Source organism: Kryptolebias marmoratus, linkage group LG20 (genome assembly GCF_001649575.2).
Source record: "Kryptolebias marmoratus isolate JLee-2015 linkage group LG20, ASM164957v2, whole genome shotgun sequence".
NCBI lineage: Eukaryota > Metazoa > Chordata > Actinopteri > Cyprinodontiformes > Rivulidae > Kryptolebias > Kryptolebias marmoratus.
The window spans coordinates 9,369,160-9,395,081 of record NC_051449.1 but is presented as its reverse complement, the minus strand read 5'-3'; the positions used below and the strand labels follow the sequence as shown (position 1 = coordinate 9,395,081).

Sequence of the window (25,922 nt, the reverse complement as noted above, 5' to 3'; positions counted from 1 at the left end):
GGGGGGGGGGGGGCGCTTGGAGAGGGTGAGTTGCGTTCAAGAGCAGTCGTTCAGCAGTGTGTCGTGATGTGTGTCCGGTTCGTTCAATGTGGAAAAAAGGCACATTTTGTAGATGTGAAATGTAGATGGCGTCAGATACGAGCAGAGGAAGAGACGATGCTGTTAATGTTATTAAATATGTGGGCAAAACAATGTTCTGTTTAAGCAGACAGTTCAGGGTTGAAGCAAAAAAAAAAAAAATGCAACACGGTGGATTGAAATTAATAACTTTACTTTCACGTGAATTAAAGAAATTAAAAATGACAGGCTTAAGCAAATACAGCTTATTTATAGGACTGTACCTCCATGTTTTATTGTCACAACATGCTTTGCAAATTAATTATTTCAGAAGAAAAAAAACATATTTCTAAAAACCCCTCTCTGCATATCCTCCTTCACTATATCCATGAACCTTAAAATCCTCTTTTCCTCCTCCCTGGCAGCTTCATATTCAACATCCTTTGTCCAATTTATCCACTTTCCTTCCTATGCACATATCCAAACCACCTCAACTCTGCCTTTCTGCCTCCGAAACTCCAAACCTGGACTGTTTCTCTGAGTTTTCCTTATCCTGTCCATTTTGGTCATTCCCAATGAAAGTCATAACATTTCTGCCACTACCAGCTCTGCTTCATGTCTTTTTGTTAGTGCCACCCTCTCCAAATCATACATCACAGCAGGTCTTACTAACATCTTTCGCCCTTGCAGCTCTCTTTCTGTCACAGATCCCTCCTCTGACACCTCTCTCGTCCTTTGCCCACTGACACCTGTAACTCCTTTGCACCTCGCTGGTACACCTGTCTCCCTCTCATTCACACTCATGTATTCTAGCTTGCTTCTGGCTTTTCTTTTCTGCAGAGCAGATCTCTGCCTCTCCAGACTCTCATCCACCTGCTCCCTACTCTCACTACAGACCACATCCGACATGTTAACCTGACCACTGTGAACAAGAAGGTACTCCCTGAACTCCACACAGCTTCCTGTCTTTCTGTCCTTGTACATGTTCTGCACTTGGCATTTTAGCTTTTAGTTACTGTTTTGTTGAGTAGACCTTTTAGCTATGGTTTGGCTAATTTTAGCTTGTAGTTATGACTTTATTAAAAAAAAGATTTCAGCTTTGACTTAGCTAATTTTACCTTTTAAACATGATGTTTGCTATATTAAGCTTTGAGCTGTAGTTTTGTTCATTTTAACTTTTGGCTATGGTTTATTAATTTTAACACTTAGCTCCTGTTTTGCTAATTTTAGTTTTTAACTACAGTTTTGTTAACTTTAGCTTTTTGCTGTTGTTTATGTAATTTTAGCTTTTAACTACATTTTGCTAGGTTTACCCTTTAGCAAAGTTTTGTTAATTTAAACTTTTAGTTATGGCTTGTTTAATTTTAGCTTCTACCTCCTGTTTTGCTCATTTCAGCTTTGAGCTACAGTTTTGCCGATATTAGCTTTCAGCGCCATGTATGCTAAAATTATATTTTAATTACAGATTTGTTAAATTAGAGTTTATTCACAATTTAGCCTAGTTTAGCATTCAGCTTTCATTTAGCTAATTTCTTGCTCATACAGGTTTGCTATATTAAGCTTTAAGATGCAATTTTGTTGCTTTTGGCAACAATTTTTTGTATAATTTTTGGCTTTTAACCACAGTTTTGTTAGTTTTAGCTGTTGTTTATTTATTTATAGTTCTTGGCTACTGTTTTGGTATTTTTAGCATTTAGCAAAACCTTTGCTAATTTTAGCTTTTAGTTACGTTTTCGCCTGTTTTAGACTTTAGTTGCGGTTTTGCTCATTTTATCTCCTGTGCTGCTCGTTTTAACTTGATTATTCGGTTAATTTATTCTGTAACAAATGTCTCCAAAGTACTCAGCGTCCACTCTTTATTGACGCAGAGGGGGGGTTAAAAAAAAGCGCATTTTGTCTCGTTGTCTCTTGTCTTTGCGTCCCTCGTGAGCAGCGTGCAGCCACACTGGCGCATGTGGAGAGATTCCGCATTACGTCATCGCGGAGGCCACATACTGGAGGCAGCCGCTGCCTTGTTCTCTGCTCGGTCAGGGAAAAAAAAAAAAAACATTTCCACAACACAGAAAGAAGCTTCGCCGGAGGAGAGAGCGGCGCGAGGAGACGGCCGCTCGGTCCGCGCAGGAATGCGGCGCCTCGCACCAAAGACGCCGAGATAGAAGTCACTGCTGCGGGACGCAACGGACTCCTGGACTGGTGGTGGGGGGGAGAGGAAACGAGAGGACAGTCATGTTGCGTGGACATGCCTCACAAAAACAAATCCTGGTAAGTATTGCGCGCTGCAGCCGCCGCTCTGCTGGAGGAGCGACCTCAGCCCACTTTCAATTTAAAAAAAAATGAGTTTGTTAAGTTCGGGGCGATAAAAACGGGAGATTTGCTGGATTAGAAACGGGCTCCGGAAGAAGAAGACAGGTGTCTCCATATGAGGGTGACAGGTGCCTGTTGCAGTTTCTGCTGTCCTGTTCCTAACTGATGTCTTAGTCGAGTGTTTTGTTTTATTTTATTTATTTTCTCCAGAAAACAACACGACTCAGTCTGTTCACAGCACTAAACCTCTAGTCGAGCTTGTGATTGAAATGCAAATGAGGGTGTATCATATAACACAGTTGGACAAGAAGACACATGTTTATCCATCCTGTCATGAATTCCTCCTCCTAGTTCCCTTTATTTTGAGGAGCGGTGTTGTAAACTAAATCACAATCAATTTGCAGCTGCTCTGGGGCTCCCAAAGTTGCTGCCAACCCCACCTTTTATTTTGCAGCCGGAGCCATGGTGATCACCAGCCAGGGGCCCTCGGTCGGGCGCCGAAGCCCTACAGCTCACGAACCTTAAGTCTGTGCTGCAGCTTCTTTATTCCCGTCGGGGGACGGGATTTGGATGCCAGTGTGGTTTGCGGTCTCGTGATGTAAAAATAACTCTGCCCAAACATTGGTGACAGGCAGCTGCGATGTGACTGTCCCAGAGCCGGCGAGACGGGCTAAACAGCAACTCAAGTAAGTTGCGTTGGCTGCAAGTTCGTTGAGGAAAAAGAATCGTTTACCGAAGTGCTTCGAGCCCAAGTACCTGACTAATGAGTTGTCGTTGCTGACATTCTACACAAACACTCTGCAGCTTTTAAAAAAAACAACACATACTCATTCCCCCATGAGATCCTTGGCAGTGCTCATACAACCTACCAGTTCCAGCACGAGATGATTTGCTCTTTTAAGGGCACTTCTTTTCAAATACTTTGCAGAGGGGTGACTGTTCCACGGAGGGAGAGTAATGTTGGCTGGGCGGGTGCCAGGAATGAGATTTGGGGTCTCTGCAACTACAGAGAGCCTGCATAGCAGCTCAAGAATGCGAGGTCTTCTCATTTGGAGTTAAAGATAGAGGCAGCAGAGACGCCGTGTCCTGGGCGACGGCTTCTAATCTCAAATATCTCCAGTGAGACGCGTCCTCGTGGGCTGCTTTTTGAGAAGGCTGCCTCAAAAGAACGGTTGGTTCGTCGGAAGGAAGGACTTGGAACACAAGGGAGTTCAACCATGGTGCTTTTAAAGAGGTACGCTGATCATCCTTCCTCCCCCCTTCCCCTCCCGCTCTGACATATACGAGTTGCATTGTCTGAGCTGGTTTAATATCTCCTCTTCCAATAGATCGTATCGGCCTTCGGTTATATCCGAGGCCGACCGCAGAAGGTCGGACTCAGGATGTGTTTGCTTGTGATGTGGGAGAGGATAGGGATGGTAATCTGTAAAGATGTTTTTACATCTATCCCGTCTGCACGTGATAAGCCGGCCTGGATATCTGTCGCTCTCATCGGGATGCAACTGGGTGCCAGCAGTGGGCCGAGGTTTCTGTGTATACGCAACTATTTACTGCATTCATGATTACCTTTTGTAAATACTGAGATGCCCATTTCTAATTTGTGTGATACACAGCTGTCATTTAAAACTGTGTATAGCGCAAATAACCAGTTTAGTTGAGTTGAGGTTTTTGTCGCGCAAGGTTTTTTTTAAATTTTCTTTATTCTGTTGTATGTCCTACTGGCTGTGCTGTGAACTGACTTTTATAAAGTGCGGCTCATGATTCTTACATTCCTGCTAAACTTGTCATTTTAATCTCTCAGACTTAGTTTCCGAGCGCCCTGCAGTTGGCTAGCTATTCTGGCAAGACTCATAAAACAGACATTTGATGTTATTTTTTTTTCACTTGTTTGCCTTTAAACACAAGCTGAATGTTAATTCTTGCACCTGGGGGTAGTTGCAGTGTAATTCGTGGGGGTCTGTCAGTCGGTAAGAATGATGTGAAACGCCACGCCTGAATGGCTGTTTTAGAGAAAAGTAGTTTTTGAGTCCGTTGCCTAAGAAGTGCAACTGCACAGTCAGCCCCACAAGCATTATCTTAGAAGTAATTTACAAGTGAAAAAACTTTTCCTATAAACTTTGTCTGCAGTAGGTGGTTTGTCTGTGTGTGTGTGTGTGTGTGTGTTTTCTAGCACAGCAACTGGGATCTTTGCTGCCATGGCAACAAACCACATGACTAGGTGTATTAGATTGCCTTGGACAGTGTGCAATGAGGCATGGTGTGAGCATTCTTTCTGCAGCTCTGCCCCTTTCAAAAACCTTGTCCATATCTAACTTAAACTGTCCTAAACATTCCTGATGAGCATCAAACTGTGATCGATTCCACTGTGCTTTTAAATGTGAGGTCCGGTGTGTGTAAGGACTGTTTAAACGCGCTGCAGGGCCCTGGTGCAGAATCAGCTATAGACGCCTAACAGCAAACTTTCTGGGAAAGTCTAAACTTCAGCAACTTTATCCTGAAAGTAAGAACTAAATCACCGCTTTTAGAGGATCATCATTCAGTGGCTTTTATTTAGAAGGAAAATAAACGCATGGCACAACAAATACAGAAATGTGTTCGATTTAAACGCTGTAAATTGCACAGCGAAGAATTACAGAAAGGAGGGTTATCAAACTCCGAGTTTACCCATAAACTTTGACTTTTTGATTCCGGAGGTTATGGTTGCATTGAGCTTAAAAAAAACTCTAAGTGCTCATTCACCATGGCAACAGCCGGGAAAACTTGGGAGTTTCCCTAAACCCGGGGACAACTTAAAAGTCAGCACACTTTTTATTTCTATATATATCATTCAAATATCGTGAGTCATTTATCGCTGCATGTTTATTGGGACCTGACCAAAAAGGAAGAAGAAGAAAACAAATAAGAAATATTAGGCCCTGTGCCTGACTATTTGTTATTCTTTTGTTGTGCAAATCTTATTTTTAATCCACATTACTTTCAGTTTTCTGTCTTGTTGCCTCATATCTTTGCTCGTTCCAATCTTCCTTTTTTGTTGTAGTATTATTTTAACCCACATCTCTCTTGTTGTGGGGTCATGTTTTCTGTCGATCACCCAGATGAAGCAGCCTTTTAATCTCCGCGAGTCATTTCCCGGAGGCTCATTAGCATATTTACAGTTGTGCAGGTGTTTGTTTCTGCAAAAATAATTGCAAGGTGATGTCACAGTGTATCCTCATAATAGAGTGACTCTGTAATCCTTTTTTAATAAGAATGGTTTGAATATTTTTTTGCAGATTGTTTTGAGACGAGATGTGCAGCTGGGTTGCATCATATATTAACAATCTGAATGAACATTCTGCAGGAATAAGGAGTCTTTTTTTTCCAGTAGTTGTAGCTTTGTGATAATCTATCAACAGTAAGACTTTTCAGTTTGACCTCCTTTAATAGCCTCTGCAAATACAGAAACACAGAACTGCTTACAGTTCTTGTTAGCATATCTGGTTAGCTCAAGTGAGCTAGCTGTATAATAAAAATAGACATAGCCTCTGGGACTGAAAAATGAAGCCAATAGGGAAGTTATTTGAAGCCTGCAGTATTTATAAGGACTAACAGGGGAAACTCTTTATGTACAAAAGCATAAGTGCATTAAGTTTCTTTTATCAAAGCTTGGCCTGGATGCTGTTTAAGTTTATATTTGTGTCTCAGTTAGATTTTTTTGGTTTTACTTAGCGTAACATTACAAAATTAAAATCTACTCACCAGCAAGAACAATATTTTATAACAGTGTACCTTTGGACCATCAGATGGTGAATAACTCAGTTTTATCTTCAGTCCTACCACATCTTCATAAGATGTGAAGACTTTGTGTCCAACAGAAGTCTGAAAATGTCCGTAGGTCAGTTCACAGAATTGTATTTATTATGTCTTCAGCACCCTTAGATGGCTAAAATTAAAAGGCTGCCTTTCTCGACCATGTTTGAAAAAAAAACATAATGCTTTATTTTTTTTTAGAATTAAATGGCAACATTATAATAAAAATTTAAATTGTGTTTCGTAAAATTTGAAAAGGGTAATGCCAAGGATGATGCATTTATTTCAGCAAAATAAAACGGCACTGAGATGCCACATCTTCATTATTATTACAATATGTCGACTTCAATAAGCAAATGGTAAGTATCTGAAGCAGAAATTATTTGTGAAACTTTTGAAAATGTGTGATACCTCTGAGAATGCAGTTGCATTTAGCACCAAACAAAGAAACAAAACAAAAAAAAAACATATTAAAAGGAAGGTACTTTGTGACTAAATAATGTTATTATTGGAATGAAATGCTGCAGCTCCCAGACTCCTCTGACATTACTTTCTCTGCTCTTGATCAGAATGATTGAAGACTGCCAGCGGAGGGGTGACAACATGGCAGACAGAAGGCAACTGTATGTCGAGATGAGTAAGTGCTCAAGGCCACAGTTCAGTGTGACGTAAGCAGGACCGTTTTACTCGCTGACCAGAAAAAAATGACTTTTATTTCTCTATTGAGCTTCTATACTGATATCAACATTAGTGATTTAAAGTGCTGACAGACAGGGATCAGTTGTTCACTGTAAAATTGCTCATGAAATCTTTTTTAAGCATTTATTAGCATCATTTTAAAAGAGGACAGTCGTAGGAGGAGTAGGATACAGCCCAGATGAGATAGTGGCGTCCAACGCTTTTAAATTAGCAAAAATGTTTGATTAAAGTCTATATTGTGCAATAGAAACAATGCTAAAACAGATAACATACGTACATTAGTATGCATAGGTTAGTATTAGTAGAGTTTGGTCGTATTGTTTTAATAAAAAAACTCTTATGTTTAAATTTTATGCAGCTGTGATTTAAAACAATTACAATAAATTGACCATGAAATTAAAGTGATCCTCCTAAAGCAAAGAGTGAAGTCCTCCTGTGCACTAACAGATGTTTTAATATGTATTTTATAATTCCTTTTTCCTTATTGTATGAACACATCAAAGGATTAAAGTATCTATAAAATGAGATTACAACCTTGTTTCAAAGCAACTTCCGAACATCTGAGCAATTTCGTCAACATTTGACCAAATTAGTAATATTCTCAGAAAACTTTTAATTCTGACTGAAAACAAAACTATCAGAGAACTTCATTTTTTTACCATTTACCTTCATGTTAGGTGTATTTGAAAAACTGTTCACCAATATGTGCACTTAATCCAGATTTTCAATCAGTTTTATTTAATGACCAAATCTTCCGCAGGGGCCCAGGATTTGGATTCCATCCGGTTGTCAACGTACCGAACAGCCTGCAAACTCAGATTTGTGCAGAAGAAATGCAACTGTGAGTCGAATCGCGTCTCCGTTTCATTCGGCTCACTCGTTAACCGCCGCCAGAACAGAATGTTTACGCCGCGCCGCTCTGTTCCTAGTGCACTTGGTGGACATTTGGAATGTCATCGAGGCTTTTCGCGAGAACGGCCTTCACAGCACGGATCTCAGCGCCGAGCTCGCCGTGGCCCGTCTCGAAGTGGTGCTGTCCACCATCTTTTACCAGCTGAGCAAGCGCATGCCCACCACCCACCAGATCAATGTGGAGCAATCCATCAGCCTGCTGCTCAACTTCGTGCTGGCGGCCTACGACCCGTGAGTAACGCGTCACATGACGGTCAGAAGCTGCTGGTGCACTTTCCCACCGGAGGGCTTTGACGTGAGCGAACGAAGCGTGAAATGTTGGCGTAACATATCAGCCAAGATGAGAAAACATTTGTGTCAGTAACATCACACCATGTCGGTGCACTGTCGATCTCTTTTTTTCCTTTTTTGGAACAAAAAGTAAAACAAAGTTCAGGCTGATAATCAGCTTTTTTTTTCCTTTTAGAGTTGAAATCTGTCTGCTAGGATTTTGGTTTCCATGTATCACTTTAAAAGATTACACATTTTTGTTTGTTTGTTTTTCTTCCTTCCAGGGAGGGTCATGGCAAGATATCCGTTTTTGTTGTGAAGATTACCCTTGCAACCATCTGCGGAGGGAAAATAATGGATAAACTGAGATGTAAGAAACAACTTTTAACTCTGAAAAACCATTAAAACCATCCACCTTTCACATAATAAACCAGCATATTGAATTTATAAACCTTCCATTGTCTAGTTGAAGTAATGTGCTGCATTAGATTTAATCTGACAAACTTGCTGCTGACTGTACTTTCTGTATCTCTGTGTGTTGAGTGTGTTGTTTTACACAAAGCAGCGGCTCATTTCTGGCTCCTGGTGCCCTGCAGAAGTCATTATTTATTATGTGATAGGTTGGGGTTTATTAAATAATGTACTAAATCTGTGGGAGTTGCAGCTTGTAAGGGAAGAAAAGAGAGGAGGGCTGGTGTGTCGTTCCAGCTGATCATTATAACTGCTTTGCTTTGATGTGTTTACACAAACAAGTGGGATAATTGTATTGTGTGATTCTGTAATTAGCTCACTGTTGTTGCAACTGACAATTAGCTCAATTAATTTGTATTAAGCCTCCCCCTTATTGTTTCCAGATATCTTCTCCCAGATATCAGATTCTGCTGGAATAATGGTGCATTCCCAGTTTGACCAGTTTCTGCGGGAGGTTCTCAAATTGCCCATGGCGGTTTTTGAGGGGCCTTCGTTTGGCTACACCGAACAAGCTGCACGGACGTGCTTCGCGCTGCAGGTGAGGCTTCGTTAACCGCAGCGTGGAACGTCGGTGATTGTCTTGGCGCTGACGTTGCGGATGACTCCCGCTCTCTTTTTTTTTTTTTGCACGGAACGCCAAAAGAAAAAGGTCTCCCTCAACACGTTCCTCGACACGCTGATGTCAGACCCGCCTCCTCAGTGCTTGGTGTGGTTACCGCTCATGCATCGGCTCGCCAATGTGGAGAACGGTAAGGCGCGCGTCGGGGGCGGCGGCCTGGGAAAATGCAAAGTTCAGCTCTGCGTCATAATCACACCATTATTCTGACATGCACACCTTTTAAAAACGCGTGCGTATACAGTCAGCTGCGGTGACGTTACGCGCCGAGCGCGAGTGTGTGTCTGCGGTGCAGTTATCGTCACAAACGTGTGTGTGTGTGTGTGTGAGCAGAAACACGTGCACACAAACTGAGCTCGGGCTGCGCTGCTGGGTGCCAACAAAACCCGATCGATATCTTATCACATCTGTCCTTAAATTAACCAAAATTAATCCTGTTCTCCCTGCAGTGTTTATAACATCCCAGTTATTGTCACATCTGTTTACGTGTGTGTGTGTCTGTGTGTGTGTATGTGCCCCCCCCTGCAGTCTTTCACCCGGTCGAGTGCTCCTACTGCCATACTGAGAGTATGATGGGCTTCCGCTACCGCTGCCAGCAATGTCATAATTACCAGCTCTGTCAGGACTGCTTCTGGAGGGGGCATGCCAGCGGTTCCCATAGCAACCAGCACCAAATGAAGGAGTATACATCATGGGTAAGGAAGGAGGAGGGGAGGCTGAGGGAGGTGTGTCTGCATTAGACCAGTCATTGAGGCTATTTTTATTCTGCTTGTAAGGATGCTGAGCGTTTGATGCGGGGGACAGTGTTGCTGCGCTGATGCCACATGCTTTGATCAAATAAAAGCGTCCTCACGTTTTCCGTGTCATGTCTGTGTTTCTCCCAGAAATCCCCCGCTAAGAAGTTATCCCATGTCCTCAGTAAGTCCCTGAGCTGTGCATCCAGCAGGGAGCCCCTCCACCCGGTGTTTCCTGAAATGCCAGATAAACCTCTCAACCTCGCTCATATTGTGTGAGTTCATCCTCTTTCTTGTCGCTACTTCAAAGCTCAAAGTGATTCCAATCAATCTTTTGGGTCAGCTGATCAATACTGTTTTATTATAGCCTTGAGGACAATTGTAATCCACAGCAGTGCATTTATCTTTTTATTCAGCTTGATTTGCCTGTTGTTTTGTGTTACATAATGAAACAAATGCCTTTTAAAATAAATAAAAGTCTAGCATTTCTGCCTTTCATGCCGGAGTTTTCGACCACCATGTTGTGGAGGAAAAAAAATGTTAGATTTATAACTAATTTAATCAAACCTTAAAAATAACATTAAGTGCAATCTCATACAACAGCGTGATATTGCTTGTCATTTTGCATGATCCATTAGCTCTTGGAAAACGAGTTGTAAATGACTCTCAGCTACTACTGCGCCAGATTTTAGCTCAGTGTCTGTAAAATTGATTGAGTTATAGCCATTTTTGTGTTGGCTGAGGTTGATTAGTTGTGGCAGCCATCTTGAATTGGGTTAACTTCTGAAGTGAATCAGTTGTAGATGTAAATCTAATTAGTACATTCTGAGAGTTTTATGGAAACCCATCTCGTGGTTTATGATATATTTTGCTAACAGATAAACAGGATTATTTTAGGCGAAGATGTCATGCATTGTGTTGTGCTCATAGTATGCGTTGGGGACCATGCTCAGCTACTACCACACCAGATTTTAGCTCAATATCTGAATAAGTGGCTGAATTACAGCCATTTTTGTGTGTGTGATTTTTAAAAAAAAAGACTTCAGACTTTTAGAGCTTGTGAGTTTTAAACAAGAAACATTTAAATTTCAGATTTCAGTGACAGCTTATTAACTATTAACCTCTATAAGGTTTTGCATAAAGAAGTTAAGTAAATATAATACTTGAAAAGGAGACATTATGTTTAATATCAGTATGTTAAAAACTGACTGCGCACCGAATGACATTTAGACTCTAACAGTTTCTGTTCAGCCTGAAAACTGCCATTAGTTCTGTAATTTTTTTTTTTTTGCCCATTTTTTGTTCCTGTATGTGGTATTTTTCTATTTAAAAGACTCGTTCTGTGCGTTGTCAGAACAAAAAAGCCACTTTGAATGAGCATCTGCCTGCCAGTACACCAGCATTTTACTCGCTAAAGTCGCTGAATCTAAAAGATGCAGACTTGGCCATTGGTTGAATCTGGCATAATGCAACTGCCTCTTTTGGAGTTTATTGTTTTTGTGCATGGTCCCAAAGAAATTAACAAAACAAACAAAAAAAAAAACAAAAGCTGACCAGATTATTTGCTTCTAGATTTAGTTTTTCTGTCAGTTTTTCAGGAACAAAAGGAAGATCTTTAATCCTTAAATGCTGCTGATATATCTGTCTACATGGCTTGTCTTCACATCAGCCTTTACTGTGAAAATATTTAGATGCCGAGAAACAATAAAAATATATCCTAGAGTAATGCGCGACTTCAGGAAACTACAACAGAAAATCACAGTTTTGCAGCTTTAGAAACATGTAACATGTATCATCTTGGATAAATCTTTGCCCGCTTTTCGGTCAAGATTCTTTTTACCCGAAGACGCTGTGTGATTTAGCTGAGGAAAACCTGACACCTTGCTCGTTCTAAAATAGACGCACCTGCATCGTTGCGCGCACGAACCGCGCACATTCTGTCAGCTCAGTTTGTGTGAGCTGGGCAGGAAATGCACAGCAGGTAGAGAGACGCTGCGCACTTTGGTGAGAAAATTAATGCGCTGCTATTTCTTTGCCTCGCACGTGGCTGTTTGCATAGAGACGAAAACGGAAATGGCGTGCCAAAATAAACATTAAACAGCAGTATCTGCTTTATAGTTCATGTAAAACATCTTTTTATGTGTGGATTCTTTAATGAAATTATTTATGTAACGGAATCTGTTTTACTATTTTCCTTTTTTTTCCCCATGCATCGTGTTAATGTCATGTTCTCTTGGGCAGCTTGTAATTAAGTATTCCTTTCTTTCTCTTTCACTTTCCACATAATAGAGACACATGGTGAGTTCGGTTTGATTGCATTTTATTGTGGATTAGAATCATTTAGTCATACATTCATTAACTCAAACACTTCAAACGCTTTTCTGTTTGCTGATTCTCTGACTCATCGTCACATTCTTGCATGTTTGCAGCATGACACATAACTAATCATATTTGTTGTTTTACTATAATTCGTGACTCATCTGCTGAAGTGAATGTCAGATTGTGTATCTGAAGGAACGCCACATGATTGAACATAATAGTGATAAAAGGAAAGACGCCATTTGCTGCTTTGTTTCCAAAATGTAAGGCAGATCTGTCAGGTTCGGTCACACATAACGTTTGTTTTACCCCCACAGGCCACCAAGACCAGTGAATATCACCAATGACTACTCCTTCTCTCGCTCCATGCCTACATCAGGGAATCCTTACTCCACCAAAAAGTGAGTACAGCCCTGCTAACAAAGGATGTCCTGGATTTTTCCAGCAGATATTTTCAGTATGTCACATTCCCTTATGGCTCTCTGACCCGTGCTGTCTTTTATTCCTTTACTGCCTAAAGTGTGTGTGTGTGTGTGTGTTGGCGCGTGAGGACACTTGTGTGTAGTCGTTTTCTGTGGAGCTGAATGTAAATGGCTTGCCTTACAGCCTGAATAGTGATGTTGAGAGAAAACCGCCCCTCGTCGGGGCTGCGCCGCACCTGTTGAAAGGGAAAGGGTAAGTGGTGCAGGTGTGCATCTGAGAACGGCTTTCTGCTGCAACGTGCACGTGTGAACTAATGGAGACGGTGAACGCGAGCCAGCGACCGGCTTGTTTCCATAAAATCATTTGCAAACCCGTTGTCTTATTTTGCACTCGAGAGGCTGTTTTTGGGAGGATTATTTGTCGTCAGCCGGGAGTTACTGCTACAAGCTTTTCATTCGCACAGAAATCTGACGGAAATCTTCTTTTATTGTTACCATTAGTCTCTGCTGTGTTCTAGTTTCAGCCGTTACACAGCAACATTTTATACCAGTTTGGTCATTCGGATAAAATGAAATTAATAGTGTGAAGTCAGCCTTCACAGTATTGTTCTCCAGTGAAAGTTTCTTCCGTGTTTTTTTTTTTTACCGCATATTTTGTGCAATTTTAACCGTTCTAGTCGGGAACAGTGAGCTGTGACTGTTGGTTTTTATAATTTTTATATTTTTCAGAATATTTAACTTTATTTAAAATAGAAATCCTCAGATATACATTACAATCTCTTCAACTCCTTCCAAAACATTGTTCTTGTTGAGAACTGCTTCACTATATTTGCTCTGTTTTTGTCTTCTTATGCTACTTTTGGTTTTTAGCTACCGTTCTGCTGCTTTGAACTACTATTTTTCCACTTTCAGACTTTAGTTAACATTTGCTCGTTTTAGCTATTGTTCTACTAATTTTAGCTGCTATTGTGCTCCTTTTAGCTTTTGCTCCAGTTTTGTTACTTCTAGCTATTATTCTGCAAATTTAGCTATAGCTACGGTTTTTCTACTATTAGCTTTCAGCCACGGTTTAGTTCTGTTCTGCTTTTTTTAACAATTCATTTTTAGCTTCTTCAACAAATTTCAGCCAAGTCATTCAGCTCTGAGCATTCACACTGCATTTCACAGAAAAGGCTATTTCTCTTCTTGTGTTTATTTGGGAAGATAAAGATAATGTTGATTTTTTTTTTTTAATAAAAAAGAATGCAAGCTGCTCTGCACCTGCACCTGAGAAACTGTTTTCTAAAAAAAAAAAAAAAAAACAGTCCTCCCTTTTCATAACTCAGCCTTGAGTGATGAAAGATGAAGTGATGAGGGAAAAGTCCTAACCTACATGTTGGAGAATTTCACATTGCAGGCTGAGAAAACTAATATTGGCAGAAATTGAGGTGTGCTCTGCAGGAACTTCAGGATACCAGATTATTAATGAGTACATGTCTTAAATGTTGACTTTATGTAGCATTTGCCATACAGGTACAATAGACACACCAGTGTTTAGTTTTCTACAAGATAACCTTTATTTCAGTGCAGGTTTGAGTTTTTTATTTCACATTTTGCAACTCTTTAACCTGTTTTTCAGCTAAACCTCACTTTGTTTTTTCAAGCACACAGCAGAGTTGGAGTCACACTTTTTGTTCAATGTGAAACGGAACAGTATTATTCCCAGTGGGCCCATTTACAACACACAAAGAAGCCAACACACAGGTCGACCGGGTCCTTTTCAGAGCGCCTTTTGTTCGGCTTTTCTCCCTCTCCGCCATTTCACCCACTAGCTGAACTTTCTTTGGTTCGTCTTTTGATTTTAACAAGTTTATTCCCGGCTTTGCGTTTGCTTATTAACTTTAACTGGCACAACTGCTGTATTAGTTAATGACGCTGTTGGAAAGCCCTTGTAATTAAAAAGTAGCACATTGCCACTTTTAAACAAAGATCCTGCACAATTTGTAAGTGCTCAGAGTGTGCGAATTTGAGCTCAGTATTTGCCAAAAATGACAGCGTTAGAGCCACTTTATTGTTCGCTAATGTTGATGAGCTGCGGCGGCCATCTTGAATTAGGCTGACTCCAAAAGTTAATCAGCTGTAGATACGCATCCAATGATTACTTACTGAGAGTTTATTAAAATCCATCCAGTTCATACAATAATTTGCTAACAGACAGACAAATAACTCACATGGGATTACATGATCACCTGCCTTTTGTGGTGCTGGGAGATAATTATAGGAGCCACATTAAATTGAGCCTTGCATATTTGATATATATGAGCTGAGTCTTTAAATAATTTAAATCCTCTTTATAATAAAGCACAGAGTTATCAGTGCCTGTGAGATGTCACCAGTGTAGCTGATAGTTTCCTTTCTGCCTGGCATGTCTTCAGTTGTGCTTTTAGCCTTCATGAGCAGTGTCTCACCCAAATATAATATGGCCTTGTTCCTCTGCAGTCACCCGTGAATAGCTGCTTTTCAGCCACTCTCCTCCTCTGCTCTTTTGTTGTGTCCTTTCCTCCCCCGGCCTCCCCTCCCTCTCGTCCCCCCCGACCGTCCCTCCGTTGTCACCTGTGTAACATAATGTTTTATGTTTTGTGAAACCCGCACCGGTTCCAGGCTGAAGTACAACCTCGACGTTGCCGATAGACTCGCTGACGAACATGTTCTCATTGGCGTCTATGTGACTCTGCTTCAAAACAACCCCCACACATGGTTAGTCGGTGTGCCGCTGCGCTCTGGGAAAACTGCTGTGGACACAGTGTGCTCCGCTGAGCCGCCACCTCGTGACCTTTTCCTTAACCTCGAGGACTTCTGAGTGTGTTACAGTCCTAACACTGCATGCTGTCAGAGGCTCATAACAGACTGGTTACCATGACCTTTGACATTACTCTCAACTTATTATTATTAACAACAACAAGATGACTAAACATTAAGGCTAAATTTTAAACTTTTTTTGATTTACTTAACAGCTATCACATTCCTAAAAGTAAAAGGGGTATGTAGGGTTTCACATGCCTCAGATTGTTTATTTGAAGGGATAGTTCAGAACCTTTGATATGTGGTTCTATGGAAAGGTTATAAACAACTGATATCTTATCTGTGATAGATAGCTCTTTCAATGACCTCCATTTGGTGTTTAATTCTAACCAGATTGATATGCTAGTCCAAGTGGGGCCAAGACCAGAATGGTTTGCTGCCATCTTATAACAAACCATCACAAATCTTAAATGAATTATTGCAAAACGCCGCAATTTACCCTCGTATGATATCAGATGCAGACATTTATAAAACTTTTACTTTTAGGCCATTTTTAGTTCAATTGTAGCCCTGACCTTTGTTTAACCTAAATATAAGCATCTACGATGAGCTTTTAAACCACGACTTTGCTTTCCGTCTCATCAGTTGGACCGAACCATCTCAAAGCTGAGGGAGGGGTTGTGTGTCGCACGAAGCCATGGCATTTTTTAATATAATTTCTTTAGTTTGTAATTAAGAAAGTACAATTAAAAACATGTTATCGCTCACAGAAATAAGACAAAAGCATGGTGTCGTTTATTGATTCTAAGCCAAAAACATAAGTTTGCACCCCCTGCATTAGAAAACGGGGGAGCAGCTGGTCCAATAAGCTGCAGTCCTCCTTGGTTTTGGCTCCATTTGGACTAGTCAGTAGCTCCTCAGTCTGGTCCAAACTGAGGTTGTTTCAAGTGTTATCTACAACAGGTAAGATATTAATTGTTCATACTCTTTCCACAAAACCATACTTCAAAAAATCAGTAGTATCGTTTTAATTGGTCTTACAAAAATCAATGTGGAGAATGAGTTTGGTGACTTTGACACATCTTTGAAACAAAACTGTAATATTTAGGCTGTATTTTATTTTATCCCTAAAAATCTGACATGCTGTCTTCCCTCTGATACATTATTATCACGTGTGCTGTTTGTGTTTCAGTCATAATAATGTATCTCCTGTATTTGTGTGTGTGTGTGTGTAAACACCAACCTGCTATTCTTGACTTTATATCAGTTAACAGATTAGATTTCAAAGAAAAAAAGCAACTGATATTTTTATCACCACCATCAACCAATAACAAAAGCATACCTGTTTTTAATTGTTTTGAATAGCTTGTCATCATTTTCTGGACCTCTGCTGTGAATCTTGTGATGCTTCCTCGACAAACTAACCAGACTCTTGAAAAAAAAAAAACCTGACTCCTTTGCTATTTCTCGTGCATATAGTTCCGAGGCTTTGCGGTATTAATTGTGTCGTGTTGTGACTCTCTATTTTCCTCTTGATCAGCTTGCTGGAAAGCAGTAACCATCAAGATGAGGAGCACAGTCTCATTGCCCGCTATGCTGCAAGATTGGCTGCTGATGCTGCGGTGAGATATACAGCACACGAGACATTTATTGCGCAGAAATATTAGGGCATCTTTCATTGCTGTCCGGTGCCAAAAAACCTGTCCTTGATGCAAAAAAAAAAAAAAAGGATTTAACATAATGCCGCTACTCCACTTTAGAGGTTTTCAGTCCTCTTTACTGTCATGTTGAAGCAGACGTATATGCCTCGCCGTGCTCTTAATGGATGGCTGGTGACTTCAACTGTTTCGGTGCCTTTTCTGTGCGATGTGAAACACGCTAGAGGATGAGCTCATCGAGAGGTGAAGCCAGTTCACGTGATGTCTCCTGCTTGGTTTCACCAACAGGCTCAGCAGCAGAGGGTCCCCACAGACCTCCCCTACTCTCTGGATGCCAACAAACAGCAGAGGCAGCTCATCGCGGAGCTGGAGAGCAAGAACAGGTCAGGGATGGCTGCCTCTGAGAGACCGTTCAGCTCGTTTCACTTTTCGAAGGAAGGGACACTGAATCAAACTCCACACAGCATGCAGTCGTTACAGCAGAGTATTATTAGCTAGTATTTAATTATGAGCTAATATCTCCCACTAAACGTTTTCTTTTTGATGGAGGTCACAATATGCACATAAAAATAAAGGTCATAGGGTAATCTAATCATGTGTTTGATGCAAACTGTTTAAAGAGTTGTGCAAATTGCATTTAGGTGTAAATCATATAAGACAAAACTGGTTAAATATTTATATTAAAATACCAAAAATGCAAAACTGAAAAGACATCAGTAAATATTAGGTAGCCAAATCAAAGCTAAGGTAAATGGACGTGTGGTTTTAAAGCGTAATCAGTGTTTCTTTATAACATGGATGACACCCCGGAGCTCTTTGCAGCTTTTGAATGACACTTTTGATGTTTGACTCTAGAAAAAAGGTCAGCTATAAATAATAAATCTCTTTTAGCAGCCTTATTTTCAGGACACAAATAGTGTAAATACTGAGCTTATTGAGACATCTGAATAAAAGGAGGTATTGTTAGTTTAATAAAACATCTGCTCTTTTTTTTTCTGTCTCTAATCAAAAGGCCACAGTTGCAAGTTACTCATCTTTAGCCTCTACTTTTAATTGGATTCCCGTCACTTTTCACCATGTTTCTGATCATAGCTGACATTTTGTTTAAAAAAAAATATATATATATTCTGTACAATACCTGTCCTGCAGCAAGAGTGAAGGTGAGTATCTGGTGAACATATATTGCAGCTTTTGTGCAGCTTTTGGTTTCTGGAAATAACCAAGTTAATCTATTGTTACAGCATGTTTCTGCTGCCCCCTAGTGTGGAAAATAAAAATGATTTTTTTTTTTCTATTTCATTGTCATTTGGATAAACATTTTCTAGTGTAGCATATTAGCAAAACACTGATTCCATGTGAACAATGTGGGTTTGTGCTCACAAACGTTTGTTTTTAACGCAGAGAAATCCTGCAGGAGATCCAGCGGCTGCGCCTCCAGCACGAAGAGGCTTCCCAGCCTCCACCCGATAAGGGCCAGCAGAACCCCACCCTGCTCGCTGAGCTACGACATCTCAGGTAACTGCCTTCACTAATTAAAGGCCGAGCATCGCTCACCACCTTTCAAGCGGAGTTTTAGACTCTCGTGTTGAGAAAATTTCAGATTTCAGCCTCAGAGTTATTGTTGTGATGTGACTATTTCCTGAAAGTTTCATTAAAATCTGCCCAACGGTTCATGAGATGTTTTGCTAACAGACAGACACGCCACGACAGACTCTCACGTGTCTGATACCCAAACCGGACACGTGAGAGTTAAAACGAGCAGTTCTGCTGAGGCTGCTTAAGAAGATATGTTCCTAATGTAAACGAACACGTGTTGGCGTCCGCAGATGTCGCCATTGATGCGGCATCGTGTTTTCATTATAACTTTTTCCTTTTTTTTTTTTTTTTTTTTTTTTACTAGGCAACGCAAAGATGAGCTTGAACAAAGAATGTCTACTCTGCAGGAGAGTCGCAGGGAACTCATGGTGCAGCTGGAGCAGCTAATGATGCTTCTCAAGGTGCTACAGATGTGCCTTTCATCTATCAGGGTGCAGTGCACTGTGGCCAAAGGAGGAAAAAAAAAACAACAGCTCATGATTACTGAAGAAACAGACCATCTTGTCTCTTTGATTTAGAGCAATGTTGTTTTAATTTTACAAAAAAAGACCAGGCTCGGTGTGAAAAATCTGTAGTATTTTTTTTTTTGATTCAGACAGAAAAATGGGAGCTCTTCAGCGCCCAAAGTAAACAGCTGCCCTCACTGGATTAAGTGGAGAGAATATCAATCTAATTAGCCCTAAAGGATCGATGTTAATCCATTAAACTTGCATGAAGGAGCCACATGCTGGCCACGACTTGAAAACAGATAAATAAGTGGATTTATTTAAAGATACAGCTGCTGTTCTCTAAGCCACAATATTGTTTTTTCAGCTGGAAGAAGAGCGGAAACGAGCTGTAAGTGTAAAAACTCTGACCTGGGTGCGCATACGCAGATAAAGACTTTGCAGTTGTTTGTTTTACAGTATTTACACAACCGAAGCAGTAAGGTTCTGTTCATCTGAATGATGTTGGTGTGTGCTAACACGACAAACCGCTTGTGGTTCAATCAAAATATATGTTCTAACAGCAGATTAAGCATTTCGGAAGTGCAGACAAAACACTGAGCTCACTTCATATTTTACTAATCCAGCACGAAAGATGAAGCTTAAACCAGCCCGTTTGTTGGCTTAAAATAACAAAGAGAATGAGACAAACTGCATTTCCTGCAATACCACTGAGTACTGAATGACTTTGTTGAAGTTTGCTGAAGAAACTGAAACTCGGTTGTTAAAACTAAAAGCAGCAGAACGCTAGCTAAAAGTAGCAAAAGGCTAACTAAAGGCTAAAAGGAGCAGAATAATAGCTAAAAATAAAAAAACATAAAGTAGAGGCAGTTTGCTGACCTAGATTTTAAAAAGAACAGTGTTTTTGAAGGAAGTGAAGAGATCTCACTCTATTTCTGTGGGGAAAATATCTGTAAATAAAGTAAAATATTTTTGAAAAGTATAAAAGTTACAAAGACCAAAAGTCACAGATGGTTAGAATCCCCCCCAAAACACAGGAACCTAACAGTGTGACTACTTAATCATCATTTACATTATAAAAATAATACAAATTATTATTATTATTTTTTGCTTTAATAATGATTTTCTTCTCCCAGACTCAGGGTCCCGGCTCGCCGCGCTCTTCCCCCAGCCACACCATCAACCGGCCGATCCCCACGCCGATCCACTCGGACTCTGCCGGCACCACTCCCACTCACACACCTCAGGACTCGCTGATGGGCGTGGGCGGGGACGTTCAGGAGGCCTTCGCTCAGGGTAACGCTGTCACGGTTCGCTTCTCGGCGTCTGTGCCTGATCGCATCTTTAAAAGAAATATATTTCCCTCGTTTTTAAAGGTCCAAGGAGAAATTTACGGAACGATCTACTCATCGCTGCTGACTCCATCACCAACACAATGTCATCGCTGGTTAAAGAGCTCAATTCAGGTAAAACGAGAGAGGAGGGCGGGGAAAAGCTTGTCTGATTTTTTGAAACGTGAGGGGTTTTTTGTAATCTTATTCCCTCGTCCTCAGAGGGTGGCAGCGAGACAGAGAGCCTCCTGGATTCAGACTTCGGACGTTGTGACTTGATGGCGGCAACTTCCTCGGATCTTTTCTTTCCGTACAAACCGAGGTACTTAGCGGGCATGTGCACGTGTTGAGGAGCATCCTCCACGTCGGTGACGTTTTGAACTTGTTCACGTACCAGGCCTGCCAGCGCCGCGGAGGAGGAGGGCTTCGAGAACAACCTGGAGCAGCAGCTGGAGGACGAGCTCCAGCTGGAAGAGTTGATGCAGCAGAGACAAGAAAGTGACAAAGCGCGCATGGTGAGTTCAGCTGGGTGACTTTCTGCGTTTTGATTCATTAAAATAACTAATCTAACTGTTTTCTAACCTCCTGTTTGTGTTGTTGTGGTGTAACGCAGCTGACTCTGCAGCAGTGACGGCGACTGGTGAGTTTCAGCTTTAGCTCCTTCTCCAGTTCCGCTCATTTTAACTTTCAGCCAAATCTGAGGCTTCTGCAGCAGAGTTATAATCTCTTTCAGACTGCACTTACTGTTGGTCAATAATGTGTCGTAGGTTGATTTTACAACATTTTGCTTGTGTGTTTATGTGCTGTCCTGATTTTTGTTTTGTAGTTTTTATGCTTTTTTCCCTCCTTCTTCCTGTCAGTGTTCGGTATGTCCGGACTCAGAAGACTGCCACATAGTGGTGCGTGTTCCTGCAGTTTGTAGCCACGCTTGTGGGAGGAATCTTTTCAAAGCAGTTTGTCACGCTGATAAAACTTCTTAGGATCAAACATTCTGTTGAGTTATTATTCTACAGCCATGGTTGTTTTACAAAATTACTCATGAAGTCTCTTTTTAGCTTCCCTTTCAATACAATTAAAGACCTATCATTCCTTTAAGGAATGTATGTCGCCTGCTGTCTTTCATGTCAGAGTTTTAAACTAAGATTATCTTATATTGTTACATACATAAGATTTTAGCTCAATGGCTGTAAAACTGACTGAGGTGTCCACATTTTTGTGTTGATCAGCTGTGGTGGCCATCTTGAAGTGGATTGACTCCAAAAGGTAATTGGTGTTGGATAAATCCTCAGTTTCATTAAAACCATTCCAGAGGTTTGAGATATATTAGTAGCAAACACACACACACACACACACACACACGTGCAAAAACATTGTCTGCTTTCACCTTTCGACAGCAGGCTGATAATTATACTCAGTGAAAAATTAAGCCAAAACCTCATTTTGGAACAAATTCACTGAAGTCTTGTGTTGAACAGTAACGTCTCTGTTTCTTCTCAGGTGGGAGAGATACGAGAAAATAAGAGAATAAAAAAATAATTTCAAAGGTAAAATAAAACAAGCTTTAAGATTAGGCTTGAGCAAATCTTTATTAGCAACTTCCAGCTACCAACAGCTTTAGAAACTCAACACGCAGCTGAATGTCTTTTTAATTAATGAAAGGACCCAACAAAGGGATAAGATTGAGCAGGGAATCCGATTTTTGTGGATTACTGGTTAGTTAATAAGCAAACACAGCCCCATTCAAATTGTTCAGCAGATTTGGAGCATTGAAACTCACTCACAGGCCGTTTGTTGGGTCCAGAAATTGTCCTTCTCAATCTGCAGGAATGTGAGCAGCAGAATGAGTAATCCGGTTCAGCCCAGGAATTCGTTGTTTTCATTGTGTTGCTCGGCAGAGCAGTTTTAATTTCATTCACCAAGATCCTCTTTTTAGCTCTATCTTTTCCTTTTTTTATGTATCAAACTGAATCATTTCGACCCAACTACGCCAACGGTAACCAAGCAACAAATAAAGGAGAGCATTTCTCACCTTCACTGTCTGTGCAAGTGAAGGATATACTGTAGTTAATGAATAAATATGTGTTTGTTAAATGTGTTTTGAGATGAGACACTGGTCATTTCTGCATCCAGAAGGGTAACCAAGAATGAAAGTAGATCATATTCAGATCTTATATTTTCTACTGAAGAACAGGAAACGACAAAAGCAACACTTCTGCCTGACAAAGTGCTTGAAGAAAACAATAAAAATCGATGGAAAACATCCAAGTTTTTCAAATATTTTTAAGACCAGAATAAAACTACCCTACAAAATCTATTTAAATGTAAAAGAATTATCACTGCGGTGCTGCAAATTCCTGATCAGAACTGGGATTTAGATGTTCACACACTCTTAGATACAAAAATATGCCTTTTTGTCTTGAAGATTTTTTATTATTGTCTTTATTTCTTCTTTTTTTTTTTACAGGTGAGCCATATGAAAGCAACAAAAGCAGGAGACACTGGAAGACTCAACACTGGGCTGACAAAACACAGCACTGAAGACCTGGAGAATTAAAGTTTCGATGAATCCAACCATAGAATATGTTTATGTAAAGATATATTTTTTAACCAAGCACATATTTAAGGTAAAACTGTGAGCTGGTGTAAAGAGATTAATTACTGAGCTGTCTATTATACCACAGGTGCCATAAAACACATGATTTGGGTGACTCATTTCTTACTTTTATCCTTTTTTTTATGAGTTGTCAACAGTAAATACACCGTAAAGGCAGGGGAGTTGAACTACATTGAACCAAATTTAAGTGTTAAGTTAAACTGATTTATGATTCTATGGGACAAACCTGATTTTACATTTGAGCTGAAGTTCTGAAATAATGAAACCTGAAATGTTTTTTATCTGCTGTATTATTCTGGCACATCAACAAATTCAGCGCTATTCATTAGATATTTCTTACTGTTGCTACTAAATTGCTTTTGTATTGTTTTGTTTTTATGTTTTTGTTTGGTTTATTTGACAAAAAAAATGCATTTGTTTCAGTTGATGAGTTAGTTATAATGTTGCACACTGCCTTAGCTGACTGGATGACCTCTCACTGCAGTTTGTTCTACTGTCAAAGCAGCATGTAGCCTACGATAAAACGCACCTGCAGCATCGCAGGCTGTCTTTTATTGAAGTTCAACTCATTCAGACGGATGCTGGGTTTTGGAGAACGGGCCACACAAGTTCAGGAAAATAGCCACTGAAATCTCCAGATGTCGTTAGAAACGTGTTTTGTTGTGTTTCGTAGCCCTGCGATAATTGAGCTGACGAGCTCGCATGCAAAGTTGGCGCTAGTTGTCAGAATCATACGAGCCCGATTCCCAAAAAGCTGGGACTTTGTGAAAATGTCACCAAAACCGGAATGCCAGATTTGCAAATTTCATGAACCCATATTTTATTCGCAATGAAACACAGTAAACATATCAAATCTTTAAACTAAGAAACTGCACCATATTTAGGAAGAAAATCAGGTCATTTTGAACTTTATGGCAGCAGCACAGACAGGTCTATGTTTCCCTCTTCTCTTCTTTTAACAACAGTCTGTAAACATCTGAGAACTGAGGAGAGCAGCTGATGAGGCTGAAAGTCAAAGGACTTAAAATCTTTTGATGGGATATTCAAAGTCTTGACATTTTTTTCTCCGAGAAACATTATTCCCCTATTTTTAGATGCGGTTTTTCCCAGACTGGTGAACCTCCGCCCATCTTTACTTCAGAGAGACTCCGTCTCCCTAAAAAAGCTCTTTTTAAAACCCTCATGCTGACATGTTGCCAATTAACCTAATTTATTGCTTTACAGACCCTGTTCCAACTTTTTAAAAATGTGTCGCTGCCATAAAACTTCTCATTTTCCAAAAAAACCCCCCACAATTTCTCAGTTAAAATGTTGACTATGTTCCATTGTGAATAAAATATGGGGTTCTGAAAATCACTGCATTCTGGTTTTAGTTGCATTTTGCACATCCTACCAAGGTTTTCAGAATTTGGCTTGTACATGTAAAGTCTCTTGGTAGATTAAACAGCCAAAAACTCATTTGTAAAAATTCAATATTTTGGGGTCCAATTTAGCCTCTTTATGGTGATTTGTTCCAGGTCACAAAATCTGTTCTAAACAAAAACTGCAATCCCTACTGCTTTCCTCTTTTTGCTCTGTCTTCAGTGCCTCAAAATCCAGGGACTTTACCTTTAGCTGATCAGAGAAAAAAAAATTTAACTTCCTTCCTGGTGTCTTATTTCCTCCTGTCCTATATCCAAAGCCTTCTTTTTTAACTTGTCAGAAATTTGGAGTCTTATTCTGGGTATTAGTTGGGCTTTAGAAAGCTCAGTCAGCTGACTGCTGCATGTGAACAGCTCCACCATCGGCACGGCCGCTCATCACAACAGATTTTAAACAGCATCAGAAAGACCAGCAGAAAATTATTTAAGCATCGCAGGATCAAAAAAAAAAAAAAAAAAAAAAAAAGCCCAGCTCGTTTTAGCAGAAAACTGCTCAGCTGAAAATCTCAGCGTGTAAAAACGAACACAATCGGACCGTGACATGCTGCCACACAGTGCAGTCCAACTTCAGTTTATTTACAGAACAATTATAAATCACTGCCATCAGTTTAGTTACCATTAATGCTCTCCCTCTTTGTGTAATGTGCACACCAACACACACACTCATTCTTGAAGTTCTGTGTGTAAAAATTTTTGCCCTATCACTTAAGTAAAAGTGGCAAGCCAATATAAAATCATAAATGTGTGAAATATATATATAGTTTGATTTTTTTTTCTTCTTCTTTTGAGCAAGTTCATAGCAGTGATTTTGCATGGCAGTAATGCATAATAAAGTGTTGACACAATGACAATTTTTTGCCTATGAACTCCTTTCTCTTTCTTTCTCTATTTCAAAATGACATACTTCAATTGGCTCAGTTCGGCTCTGCACATTTATTATCTGTCATAAACGCACTGTTGACTGCCCTCAACCTATTGTCTATAATTCATCACAGAGAGCCACCATCTGAAGTAACATAAATGCAGCCATCCGGCACTGAACCTCATAGTCATGTGCATACTAAGGAGATTTTTTTCCTCCTTCCTTTTAACTTATGTAGTAATAAAAACACCAATTAACACTTTGTTTCATCAGTATTAAATTTGGTAGAGTTTAAATCACCCAGTTAAACCTTATATTTTAGATTAAACAACAATAATCAACAGCATATGCACAGTAAATACATGAAATATTTGTAGGATGTGATCAATATTTTATTACACCACATTTTGTTTAAAAAAAAAGTATTTCACATTATTTTATTTTACAAGGTTTCTTGATTTGTTATAAAGTGCATTACTGCCACCTGGTGTTAAAATAGGAGAAGTGCAGGCGATTCAGTGGCTGATGATATTTTTTTTATTTTAACAATTTATTGTGACAGTTATTCAAGTTATTCATCCAATCAAATTTTAAAATAATACACTAAAATAAATGAATAA

At 40.0% G+C, this 25,922-nt stretch overlaps 1 protein-coding gene across 18 annotated transcripts; it reads left to right on the top strand.

Annotated features, from left to right (window-relative positions):
• Positions 1 to 2,033: 2,033 nt before the first annotated feature.
• Positions 2,034 to 25,291, top strand: dtna (dystrobrevin, alpha). Of its 18 annotated transcripts, XR_003039551.2 has the most exons (27): positions 3,449 to 3,595; positions 6,720 to 6,787; positions 7,610 to 7,690; positions 7,779 to 7,992; positions 8,316 to 8,401; positions 8,886 to 9,040; positions 9,146 to 9,251; positions 9,647 to 9,813; positions 10,003 to 10,127; positions 12,142 to 12,150; positions 12,489 to 12,572; positions 12,778 to 12,846; positions 15,234 to 15,329; positions 16,915 to 16,996; positions 17,321 to 17,415; positions 18,434 to 18,547; positions 18,933 to 19,029; positions 19,442 to 19,465; positions 20,211 to 20,370; positions 20,451 to 20,540; positions 20,628 to 20,727; positions 20,803 to 20,920; positions 21,019 to 21,045; positions 21,266 to 21,304; positions 21,632 to 21,668; positions 21,903 to 21,949; positions 22,870 to 25,291. XR_003039551.2 is itself a non-coding variant. In XM_025007983.2 (25 exons), exons 1-23 carry the CDS (start codon positions 3,579 to 3,581, stop codon positions 21,034 to 21,036), a joined length of 2,175 nt encoding a protein of 724 aa, XP_024863751.1. In that variant the 5' UTR covers positions 3,450 to 3,578; the 3' UTR covers positions 21,037 to 21,045; positions 21,632 to 21,668; positions 22,870 to 25,291. The 18 variants fall into 18 exon arrangements, 14 of the variants coding, with proteins under 14 accessions (XP_037837782.1, XP_037837790.1, XP_037837781.1 ...); XR_003039552.2 differs by lacking the exon at positions 21,903 to 21,949; XR_003039550.2 differs by lacking the exon at positions 21,266 to 21,304 and having other exon boundaries at positions 3,450 to 3,595.
• Positions 25,292 to 25,922: the final 631 nt, after the last annotated feature.